A 12456-nucleotide genomic window follows, 5' to 3' on the forward strand; every position below is an offset into this window, starting at 1 on the left:
GTACATCTGCTTCGACTCCACCATTTGCAGCAACAACAGACCCCAAGTACTTAAATTGATCCACCTCCTCAAGTAACTCTCCATTCAACATGACATTCAATCTCGCAACACCCTCCCTTCTCGTACATCTCATAACCTTACTCTTACCCACATTAACTCTCAACTTACTTCTCTCACGCACCCTTCCAAATTCTGTCACCAATCGGCCATGCTTCTCCTCCGCGTCTGCAACCAGTACAGTATCATCCGCAAACAACAACTGATTTACTTACCATTCATGGTCATTCTCGTCTACCAATTTCAATTCTCATCCAAGCACTCAAGCATTCACCTCTCTCACCACTCTATCAACATACAAGTTAAACAACCACAGCGACATCATACATCCCTGTCTCAGCCCCACTCTCACCGGAAACCAATTGCTCACTTCATTTCCTGTCCTAACACATGGTTTACTACCTTTGTAGAAACTTTTTTCGCTTCCAACAACCTTCCACCAACTCCATATAACCTCATCATATTCCACATTGCTTCCCTATCAACTCTTAGCATACGCTTTCTCCAGATCCATAAATGCAACATACACCTCCTTACCTTTTGCTAAATATTTCTCGCATATCTGCCTAACTGTAAAAATCTGATTCATACAACCCCTACCCCTTCTAAAACCACCCTGTACTTCTAAGATTGCATTCTCTGTTTTATCCTTAATCCTATTAATCCGTACTCTACCATACATTTTTCCCACCACACTCAACAAATACCCCTTGAATTACAACACTCATGCACATCTCCCTTACCCTTATTTAGTGGTACAATACACACACAAACCCAATCTACTGGTACCATTGACAACACAAAACACATATTAAACAATCTCACCAACCATTCAAGTACAGTCACACCCCCCTTCCTTCAACATATCAGCTCTCATATCATCCATACCAGATAGTGGTTGTAGAATTTTTTCAAAGAATCTTTCTTTTGTCAGTCTAAGGTTTGTTCAGATTTAATATTTCGAGTAATTTACACGTGTTGGTAAATATTTTTGTATTATTGTAACTTTTTATCGAATAAATTTGTTCTTGTAAAGATTGTATTATTTCGATCACCAACATTTCTTAACAGTGCTTGCTAGTAATCCCGGACTGAGAATCGAAGTAAGAGGTTGATTTTAAATAGTTTTTATTATATAGTGACCCAGTTTTGTTTTGAGTGTTAAGTATGAGACCTTTGGCTATTCAGTGTTTTTATATATTGCCGTCTGGGAGTTGCATAGTTTTCTCAGAGCTCGAGTATTAATTTTCAAGTGTAACAGATTTATGTAAAAATAAACAGGGGTGTTTGGAACTCAGAAGGTCATGTAATTCGCCAGCCATAATATAAATATTTGTCCCCAGACTCTTGGGATCGAGTGAGTCTGTTGTAGATATTGGTGACAACAGGGCCATGTTTTCACTAAAGGTTTGAACAGTATTGTGTTGATAGGAATCTGTGTATTGTTAGGATATATTTTTTTGGAGAGATATAAGTTTTTTAAAGTACAAGATAGCACAACTTAGTATCCACGAGTTTTTGAAAAACCCAACTGTTCAGGAATTGTCAGAAGCTAATGTATCTAAAGCTCAGTGGCTCTCTATTTTAATGGCATGTGGTGGCCATGCAACGAGTGGGATGATTAAAGCTCAAATCAAGTGTCTAGCCTTAGAAGCGTTGATAAACTTGGGAAAGTTGTCTTATATTGTACAGTTCACGAACTCTTGGAGAATGCTGAAACAGAATCTGTAGCGAAGCAAGGATAAGCTGACCTAGGAACCAAAGGAATGAAAGCAGACATGAATGTAGAGGCTGAGATTTGAAAAATTGCAGTGGAAGAGAATTTGAATAAGTTTTAAGATGAAGGCAGAACGGGAAGAAAGAGAGAGAGAGAAGTGGCAAGACGGGAAGAAAGAGAGAGAAGACGAGAAGAAAAAGAGAAGGAAGAAGCCAAAGAAATCGCAAAACATGCGAGGGAATTGGAAGCAAGACGAAAAGAAAAATAGAAGGAAGAGGCAAGAGAAATTGCACGACATGCGAGGGAGTTGAAGTTGTTGACAGCTCGTGCAAGGTCGGCAACACAGATAGAGATTACCCCTGCTATGCACTATCCCGTGTTTAGTGTGACGAACGCCCAGAGGTCAATTCCAAAAATCACAAAAGTAGCTCCTGACAAATTCTTCGATCATTTTGAAACTGTTGCATCGACAATGGAATGGCCAGTAGATAAATGGTCTTGTGTTATTGCAGTGTCTTGATTAGGAAAGGATGCAGTGCTTACTTATCCTTATCTCAGGACCAGAGGATGGAGTATCAAGAAGTGAAGAGGAGTGTGCTGCAAGTGTATCAGATGACTCCTGAATATTATAAAGGAAATTTCCGAAATTTGCGGAAGAAAGAGGAAATGACTTCCTGGATTATGCTTATCAGCTACAATGATGTTTTAGGAGATGGATAGACGCTGCTAATGTGAGAAGAATTGATTGTGCTGAAACAGTATTTACAAGGAATTCCCGAACATATTCAAATGTACTTGAAAGAGGTGAAGAAACTTGATAAAGCTGCTTCGCTGAGTGTGATTATAATATCATCCGTCGTGAACCTTTCTCGTGGATGAAGTTTCAACCGTCGTTCCGACCAAGTATTATTTGCCGAACCATGGAAGCTAGTTCAGTAATAACTATGAACAAGTTTGATAGTTACATCAGAAGTACCACTGGTACTGTTCCAAAGCAGAATGCAATAGTACCACGGCAACAATCATCGAATCGTCCTCCTTCGGGTTTCAGGAAAGACGTGCTGAAGGTTAATATTGTCTGTTATAAGTATGGCTAGAGAGGTCATATTAGTAAGGGATGTTGGTTGAACCAACCGAAAGCAGTAGCCCAAGTGGTTAAGGATAATTCGACTTCACAGAATGCGAAGACGAAGAAACAATCGGGAAAGGACGACGAGGAAAATAAACCAGCTAATGTTTACACGACGAACATGACAACCCCAAACAGCGTGTATGCCTCTAAACCATATATTTTTTAAGGTATGTTAGCTGCAATAGATGGGAATGAGCAAACCCCGGTCAAGATATTGCGCAACAGAGGTTGTAACCATAGTGTAGTGAAACGAGGTGTACACCCGTTTCCGGAACAGTCTCTCACTGGAGACACTGTCATTTTGAAGGGAATAGGAGGAGAGGACGTTACCCCTAATTGCCGTTTGAAACTGTCATGCAAGTTGGTGACAGGTCTTTTTGATTTTGTGGGAAAGGATTCATTGGCTATCGAGGGAGTAGAAGTCCTGCAGGGTAATGAGGTTGGTGGAGTGCCTTGTCCCATTGTAACGGTGAAACTATTGAATTATAGTCCTACGACTGAACTCGAGAAGGACTACCCGTATCTGTTTCCTAGTTGTGTGACGACTAGAAGTATGATGAAGAAAGTAGCTGCAAAAGAAGAGAGAAACCAAAGGAGCCATAAAATTGGAGGATTTATTTTCAGAAGATCAGGATTCGTGATGGTACGCAAGAGGAGAGCTCCCGAGTGAGCCAGAGAGAACAACAACAGATAAATAAACAGGAAGACAAGGAAGCAATGGATTTGGAAGAAATAGTAAACTCAGCGTTAGAAGTAGGACAAGTGAGTCGGAAAACGCTGATAGGATTGCAACAGAAGGATGCAACGTTAAAAGAATTATTGTACCGTGTGGTGGATTAGATAGGGGTGCAGCAGTCTCTGTTATTACCTTGAAAATGGGTTGCTTATGAGGAAGCATAGACCCGCCGATATCCCTGGGAATCCCGAATGGGAGATATACCGTCAGATATTGGTTCTCGCACTGTTAAAAAGACAGGCGATCGCCGTAACGCACGAGGCAGGACACATAGGAATAAGGAAGACAACTGAGAAGATTATGAAACACTTTTTCCATAATTTTAGGATGTAGCTGACAAAAAAAAAGGGGGGGGGCGTGGGGTGGGGGATTTCTCTTCGCTCCTCCCATCCTGACGAGGGATTAAGCCAAATTTGGTTGGTACTGCTATGGTGAAACAGCTCGTCCTCCCTAGTCATCCACCACAAATCATTCATCATATGCTGAATCCCTTACTGCTGCTACATCAGCGGTTACCAGGGCGACCAAAGGAAGCAGGAAGACCTATTGGAACTGCATCACAATTGCTCTTCATTCATTCCCTTTTCTCCCACATTCTTTGGCCCCTCACACCTATCCTCCTATCACCTACAGCTTTCCTCACTCCATCCATCCACCCAAACCTTGGCCTTCCTATTGTACTTCACTTATCAACTCTTGCATTCATTACCTTTAGCAGACAGTCATTTTCCAATCTCTCTACAAGGTCAAATCATCTAAACACCTTCATATCCACTCTAGCTGCTAAATAATTTCTTACACCCACTGTATTCCCACCCTCGCTACTTCATTCCTAACCCTATATGTTTATATTATCTGAAAATTTAATCAACATATTTAAAATAGGTAATGCTGTTGAAAGGTCATTTCAATATTCTATGAAAATATTTGTTAACAGTAAACTTGATCTTTATATATTAACTGATTTTTCATTTTATTTTAGGCTAATTTATATGTATTTTTCTCAAGTATTGCCAGTGGAATATTTAAGTGTAATTATACCTTTTTGTCTGGATTTTTAGTTCAGGCAATTAACATATAAAATCAGCAAGTTTTATGTTCACAAAAACTGAAGGTACCAGTAAACCTTAGCACAAGCTGACAGACACACACACACTCAAAGATCAACTAAAGTTATTCTTAAATTGTGTTAAATGTTCAATTTTCTCTTACAGGCTTTATTACCACCACCAAATGCTGAAGTTAAAATTAATCCAGAAACTGGTCAGGAGGAGTATGTTGATGACTTAGATGATGAGGAAGATGTTGAGGTGTATTTATCACGTCTCCCTCCCTGCCTTACTCCATTAGAAGATTGTATCAATTCCTGTCAGGGTTGTCTTCTGTTACTAATGTTAAAAGATTATTTGAAAGAACTCTATGGAATCACAGATGGGTAAGTTAAATACAATAGTACATTCTTTTGATAATGATTTACGTGGTTTAAGTAAAGTTCTTAAGTATGCAAAGTAATTTCTTTCGACAGAAATACAAACCTTCGTTCTTTACTTGAGAGATAGAAAATAGCTCAAGATGGAACACAGTAATTAAAACATTTAACAAGGTGTCAACAACCGGTCTGCTTGTTATCAGTGCATAGTGGATAAGCACTGCCCTCCCCTCGCTCACTCACAACAACCCCAATTTGATTTTATCCGTGGTTGGGAACCGACGTTCTCTTCCATGCTCTTGGAACTTGCTTAGTGAAGACTTCAATCATTTTACTTTTTCTTTTTAGGCATGTGTGTCTTTTTATGTCAGGGACGAAGAGAGATCGTCACCAGCTTTGCCTTTCATGCAGAAGACACTCCTTCACGGAGGCATCTCTATACACCAAGGGATTCTTTGTCTTTGGAGTCTTCTTCAAAGTCCAAGAAATCCTTACAACTTCCTCCTTCTCTTGGTAACCTACCATCTCTCTTCTTGTTCAGCTTTCTCCAGTCGTTCGAACAAGAGCATTGACTCTTTAACCCTCTGTCAACCTTAAAGTCAGGGAGTTCTATCTGTTTCCCATAATGAGATGGTAAAAGCTTCCTCTCTTGGTAGAGTCCACAGCTCAAGGCTATTGACATCTGTTCTAATGAGTTCCTTGTTGAAGGACAGGCAGCTGTTGTTTTTTGGGCAGTAAGAGTTCTTCTGTTCCTGGCAGGGGTGGCTTCGGTATTTTCCCTTTAGAGCTGACAGGAGGGAGTCCCTTCCGTATGGTTTCTTGCCTCCCATCCCCAGACCTTCACAAACAGTAGCAGATCCTTCCCACTGGAGGATCCGCGAGGTAGCTCTGTGGCGAGTGTTACCTGATGGCACTCGTCCTTTGGGGGTGAGCTCACACAATTATTTTGGTCAGTGAGGGGATAAGCCTGCTTGTTCTCACTGGGGTAGTTCTCAGGCTCTCCCAGCATTCATACCCCTTGGGGTGAGTGCATGCTCAGTGTGAGGGCTAAACCATACCCCATCCGAGCATGCAGAAACTTCAGGAACCTTCAGCAGGCTCTCTTGCAAGCGTAAAAGGTTGCCACTACGTGTGACTGACAACTTTTACCCTCGTATTTTGTAACCACCAATATGACTTCTGTGGAGCTTGCTGATGATTCTCCTGGCAATCATCCAGGAGTGAACCCTGTATGCCTTGTAAGGCTTGTTGAGTCGTCAGGTGAGTTCGCCATCGCTCACTCCTGGTTTGATTGATAGCTCTGCTCATCATCTACTTGTGCATCAGGCATGCCACACTCACCTGTGCCTAACGCTGGCTGTCAACCTTTTAAACAGCCTTTGCTTTTTCAGACAGCACAAATTTCAGACTTACTCTCATGCTCCTTCTTTTAGTACACCTGTGCCACCCACCCTGCAATCTTGAGCCATTCAGTCAATCGCACTATTCTGTAACACGCCCCTATAGTACATACTCCTGCTGGAGCTTTGCAGCACATTTGTAAACCCACAGTGGTTTTGAAAGAGTCACACTTATTGCAAGATTTTCGAAGTGTCTTCTGCATTTTAGTTTTAAGTGATCCTGCTTTTACAGTTCCTTGGGATAGTTCCATATCCTCAATGTAGCAAAGGCTCCTGATCCAAGGTTTCGTCCCTGCGAAGGGGTTAGGGCTGTATCCCTTTGGTAACCAGTTCTAACGTCTTCACTGTACGAATATGCTTCTGTGGAGCACGTTTCCAGGCAGCAACAACTCCTGGAAATACAGAAGTTGAAACCAAGGGCCCAAGAACTTGAACCTCTTGGTGGAAAACCTTTGTTTTTATCCTAATAACCTCTTCAACACTACTACGTTTACGTGTACGTGTTTTACCATATACAGGTATACCTCACCTTCAACTAAAGTTGAAAAACAACACAAGTCAAATTTACTTCTCACTAGGCTAAACCTCAAATAATCATTCCTAGTTCTGTATTTTATTTGTAAATGCTATTTCAATATATAATTAATAAAAATCTATTAAAGCTTCCAAACAATTGATTTTTAGATTTTAATTTAGCAAAGAAAAAATAATCCAATTTTACGAGTAAATGTACATCCATACTTGTAAATGTAGATGTTTACAATTTAGCATGTTTACAGTACATCGTGGCTGTTTATTTTTGAATGTGGTTTGCTTTAAGATAGTATAAAATAGAAAGATTTTGAAAGGTTAAATAACAAATTAAGTTATAATTATTTTGCAATAGTATAAAATAAACCTAGTTACATTTATTGATATTTAGATCTAATATCTTTGTTTATGTTGAGTAGCCTACGTAGATAGCTGCGGAATGTCAGCGCCAACAGCTGATTCATCTGTTGTTGTTCGATGCACATTTTAATAAAGTGGTCGAGAGTTCGTTGAACTGTGCTCCTCTTTTCTTCAAGGATTACGTGATACGGAGCTAAATCATATCAACAATCACTTTAACTATATGTGAGCCTAATCGGGATACCCTTGTAACCTTGAAAACACCTGACACAAAACCAGAATAAAAAACGGTAATAGTTGTTTTTAAAATGCATCTGAAATTTATAATAGAAAAGTAATGAAATAATCAAACTAAGTTCAGATAACATCGAAAACCAGGATTATTGTAGACAGATCAGCTGACGAATTCAAATGACGTTTTAATCTCAGTCTATGATCGAACATAGATTTAAGCAAAGTAAAAGTATATATTATGTTTGATATTACCTGACACTTTCAAAGGAAACAAAGATTACAGTTAAATTGTTCTATGAGTGCTTACCTCAGAGAGAGAGAGAGAGAGAGAGAAAGAGAGAGAACGTATTCATACGATAACTGATAATAATAGCTATAATCGAAATGTCTGAAAACTATATGCTATAACAAATTGGTGCTAATGTAATTTATATTAAATGAGCTAAAAAAAATATTCTTTGAAGTCACAGGTCTATCAGAAATAGTACACTAATATTTCAAATTTTTCCTTGGAAATCATCTATTATCTTGAAAAAAAATACACTGATTTATCTTGGTAAGTTAATATTTTCTTTTATTGATAATATACTATATCCATTTTCAGTAAAAACTACATTAAGGAAAGTTTTAATATCTGTGGAGTTCATATTATATGTCTGGTGACGTCATATTACCAGTGGAAAGTGAGCGGGCTATGAAGTGATTTCCTTCCGTTAGGCTAACGATTAGTATTAGTATTCCTGTTATTGAAATATCAAGTAATGATACAAAGTATTTTGTGGGTCTGTATTGGTTGGTAGGAGTACTACGTATCATAAATTTGACTCTACGCTAGTTTTATTTAATCTCTGATAATATATTGATATTTATCTTAAGAAAGTACACTGATAGGAAAAATATTTTTTTGAAAGTAACATATTTCCTTTTACATTATAAAAATGAAATACTTTTGCATAGTAAGTTAGTATTTTCTTTAATTTCTTGCAAGAAAAAAGAAAAGGTAATCACATATTTTGCAAGTCATTCTTTGTAGAGTTTACGTCACGTATCTTGTGACGTCATATTTCTGGCAGAAGCGCACTGGAAAACCAAAGGAATTATTTACTTTTGTTGTGTCACTGAGTAACCTTATTACAGTATTCCCATCATCGAGACATCAAATATAGATTTCAAGTTTTATAGTGGTCAGTATCAGTAATTATGAGAATAGGTCAAATTACAGTAAATTTAAGAAAAAAAAGTTTGACGACTTATTTTTGGCAGAAGGAGAGCGGCAAATCAATTTATTTCCTTTCAATGCATTACTAATATTCCCATATTCTAAACATTGAGTAATGATACAAAGAATTCCTAATAATGTCTAAAGAAATGTGAAGATTTAACAGTGAATTAAAAATAAGAATACTGGGGAGAGTGAGTGAGAGAGAACGTATTCATATGATAACTAATGCTGACGCAATATTCATTATGAAAGTATTTCGAATAAGAAAATTATATAAACAATGCTTTGTGGGCATAATCGCAGTATGGTAGCGTGACCTTAAGATCAGCTGATGCCTACCACAAGTAAAACCAAAGTAATTGTTGAATATTGAAATGCTCCCAAAATTGAAAAGTAGTATACAAACATGCTATAATAATCCATAATTAAACAATAATTTCTATTGAAATATGAAAGCTTAATGACGAATTAAAATTTAAATTCTGTATGAAGCTTTAAAATGAACTAGCCGTAAGCATGCACACAAACGCAAGATTAATAATAATGACTATAAACGAATATATGAAAAGTATGATATCCTGTAACATACATACAGTATACCAAGGCACTTCCCCTAGTTTTGGGGGTAGCCAACATCAAACAAATGAAATAAAAAAGGGGACCTCTCCTCTCTACGTCCCTCCCAGCCTGACAAGGGACACAACCGAGTTTGGCTGGTACTGCTAGGGTGCCACAGCCCACCCTCCCCCCTTATCCACCACAGATGAAACTTCATAACACTGAATCCCCTACTGCTGCTACCTCCACGGCCATCCAAGGCACCGGAGGAAGCAGCAGGGCCTACAGGTACTGCGTCACAATCGCTCGCCATTCATTCCTATTTTTAGCACGCTCTCTTGCCTCTCTCACATCTATCTTTCTATCACCCAGAGCTTCCTTCACTCCATCCATCCACCCAACCTTGGCCTTCCTCTTGTACTTCTCCCATCAACTCTTGCATTCATCATCTTCTTTAGCAGACAGCTATTTTCCATTCTCTCAACATGGCCAAACCACCTCAACACATTCATATCCACTCTAGCTGCTAACTCATTTCTTACACCCGATCTCACCCTCACTACTTCGTTCCTAACCCTATCTACTCGAGATACACTAGCCATACTCCTTAGACACTTCATCTCAAACTTATTCAATTTCTGTCTCTCCGTCACTTTCATTCCCCACAACTCCGATCCATACATCACAGTTGGTACAATCACTTTCTCATACAGAACTCTCTTTACATTCATGCCCAACCCTTATTTTTTACTTCTCCCTTAACTGCCCCCAACACTTTGCATCCTTCATTTACTCTCTGACGTACATCTGCTTCCACTCCACCATTTGCGGCAACAACAGACCCCAAGTACTGAAACTGATCCACCTCCTCAAGTAACTCTCCATTCAACATGACATTCAACCTCACACCACCTTCCCTTCTCGTACATCTTATAACCTTACTCTTACCCACATTAACTCTCAACTTCCTTCTCTCACACACCCTTCTAAATTCTGTCACTAATCGGCCAAGCTTCTCTTCTGTATCTGCAACCAGTACAGTATCATCCGCAAACAACAATTGATTTACCTCCCATTCATGGTCATTCTCGTCTACCAGTTTTAATCCTAGTCCAAGCACTCGAGCATTCACCTCTCTCACCACTCCATCAATATACAAGTTAAACAACCACGGCGACATCACACATCCCTGTCTCAGACCAACTTTCACCGGAAACCAATCACTCACTTCATTTCCTATTCGAACACATGCTTTACTACCCTTGTCGAAACTTTTCACTGCTTCCAACAACCTTCCACCAACTCCATATAACCTCATCACATTCCACATTGCTTCCCTATCAACTCTATCATACACTTTCTCCAGATCCATAAATGCAACATACACCTCCTTACCTTTTGCTAAATATTTCTCGCATATCTGCCTAACTGTAAAAATCTGATTCATACAACCCCTACCTCTTCTAAAACCACCCTGTACTTCTAAGATTGCATTCTCTGTTTTATCCTTAATCCTATTAATCATTACTCTACCATACACTTTTCCAACTACACTCAACAAACTAATACCTCTTGAATTACAACATTCATGCACATCTCTTACCCTTATATAGTGGTACAATACATGCACAAACCCAATCTACTGGTACCATTGACAACACAAAACACATGTTAAACAATCTCACCAACCATTCAAGTACAGTCACACCCCCTTCCTTCAACATCTCAGCTCTCACACCATCCATACCAGATGCTTTTCCTACTCTTGTTTCATCTAGTGCTCTCTTCACTTCCTCTATTGTAATCTCTCTCTCATTCTCATCTCCCATCACCAGCACCTCAACACCTGCAACAGCAATTTTATCTGCCTCCCTATTATCCTCAACATTCAGTAAACTTTCAAAATATTCCACCCACCTTTTCCTTGCCTCCTCTCCTTTTAACAACCTTCCATTTCCATCTTTCACTGTCTCTTCAATTCTTGAGCCAGCCTTCCATACTCTCTTCACTTCTTTCCAAAACTTCTTCTTATTCTCCTCATATGACTGACCCAATCCCTGACCCCACCTCAGGTCAGCTGCCCTCTTTGCCTCACGTATGTCGCGCTTTACTTCCACATTTTTCTCTCTATAGTTTTCATACTTCTCTATACTATTACTCTGCAGCCATTCTTCAAAAGCCCTCTTTTTCTCTTCCACTTTTACCTTCACTCCTTCATTCCACCATTCACTGCCCTTCTTCATGCTGCCTCCAACAACCTTCTTGCCACACACATCACTTGCAATCCCATCAAAATTTTCTTTTACTAACTTCCACTCCTCCTCTAAATTACCACTTTCTCTTACTCTCACTTTGTCATATGCCATTTTCAACCTTTCCTGATATTTACTTTTTACCCCCGGTTTTATTAGCTCTTCAACCCTCACTAGCTCCCTTTTACATCCACCTACTCTATTCCCCCACTCTTTTGCTACAACTAGTTTTCCTTCCACCAAAAAATGATCAGACATACCGTGAGCCATACTCCTAAATACGTACACGTCTTTCAATCTTCCAAACGTTCTTTTAGTTATCAACACATAATCCATTAATGTCCTATTCATATCCTCACTAAAGTGTTTCATCCAATTGTGTCTTTCTTCATCTTCTGTTGCTATAACAGAGCCATCTCTCTTTTTGATGGGTATATGCTTCTTCTTCTTTGCCCCAGTTGAGAATTCATTACTAACTCTATGAGCAATTCTCACACCATAGCCACTTCCTGAATTTATAGCTTTGTCGGCCTCATCTGCTCTACTGTCTCAATATTCTCTCCAGTTATTCCTGGCTTTTCTTTAGACCTCGCTGTCAATACTGGAATACTTAGCATGCTCTACCTTGTAATTATAATTACTTCCTCAAATACATTCAACAAACAATTTCTCTCTAATCTGGGGTTTGGGCATGCTCTTCACTCTCCTCAAGAGATATTAGTTCACCAAACGTTTAACTGGGCTCCACAAGGCACTAGAAGAATTGGAAGACCCAGGCCTACATGGCTTAGGACTATAAAGTGCGAAATAGATGATGAATGGAGAAGT

At 39.2% G+C, this 12456-nt stretch overlaps 1 protein-coding gene across 3 annotated transcripts in view; it reads left to right on the plus strand.

Moving 5' to 3' along the window:
- Positions 1 to 12456, plus strand: part of Nipped-B (Nipped-B cohesin loading factor) — a 625968-nt gene that overhangs the window by 450134 nt on the left and 163378 nt on the right. For all 3 annotated transcript variants that reach the window (XM_068373859.1, XM_068373861.1, XM_068373860.1), the window contains exon 28: positions 4857 to 5077. In XM_068373859.1, coding sequence (XP_068229960.1) covers positions 4857 to 5077 — 221 coding nt within the window. The remainder of the gene's footprint in view (positions 1 to 4856; positions 5078 to 12456) is intronic.

This window comes from Palaemon carinicauda, chromosome 5 (genome assembly GCF_036898095.1).
Source record: "Palaemon carinicauda isolate YSFRI2023 chromosome 5, ASM3689809v2, whole genome shotgun sequence".
Classification (NCBI taxonomy): Eukaryota; Metazoa; Arthropoda; class Malacostraca; order Decapoda; family Palaemonidae; genus Palaemon; species Palaemon carinicauda.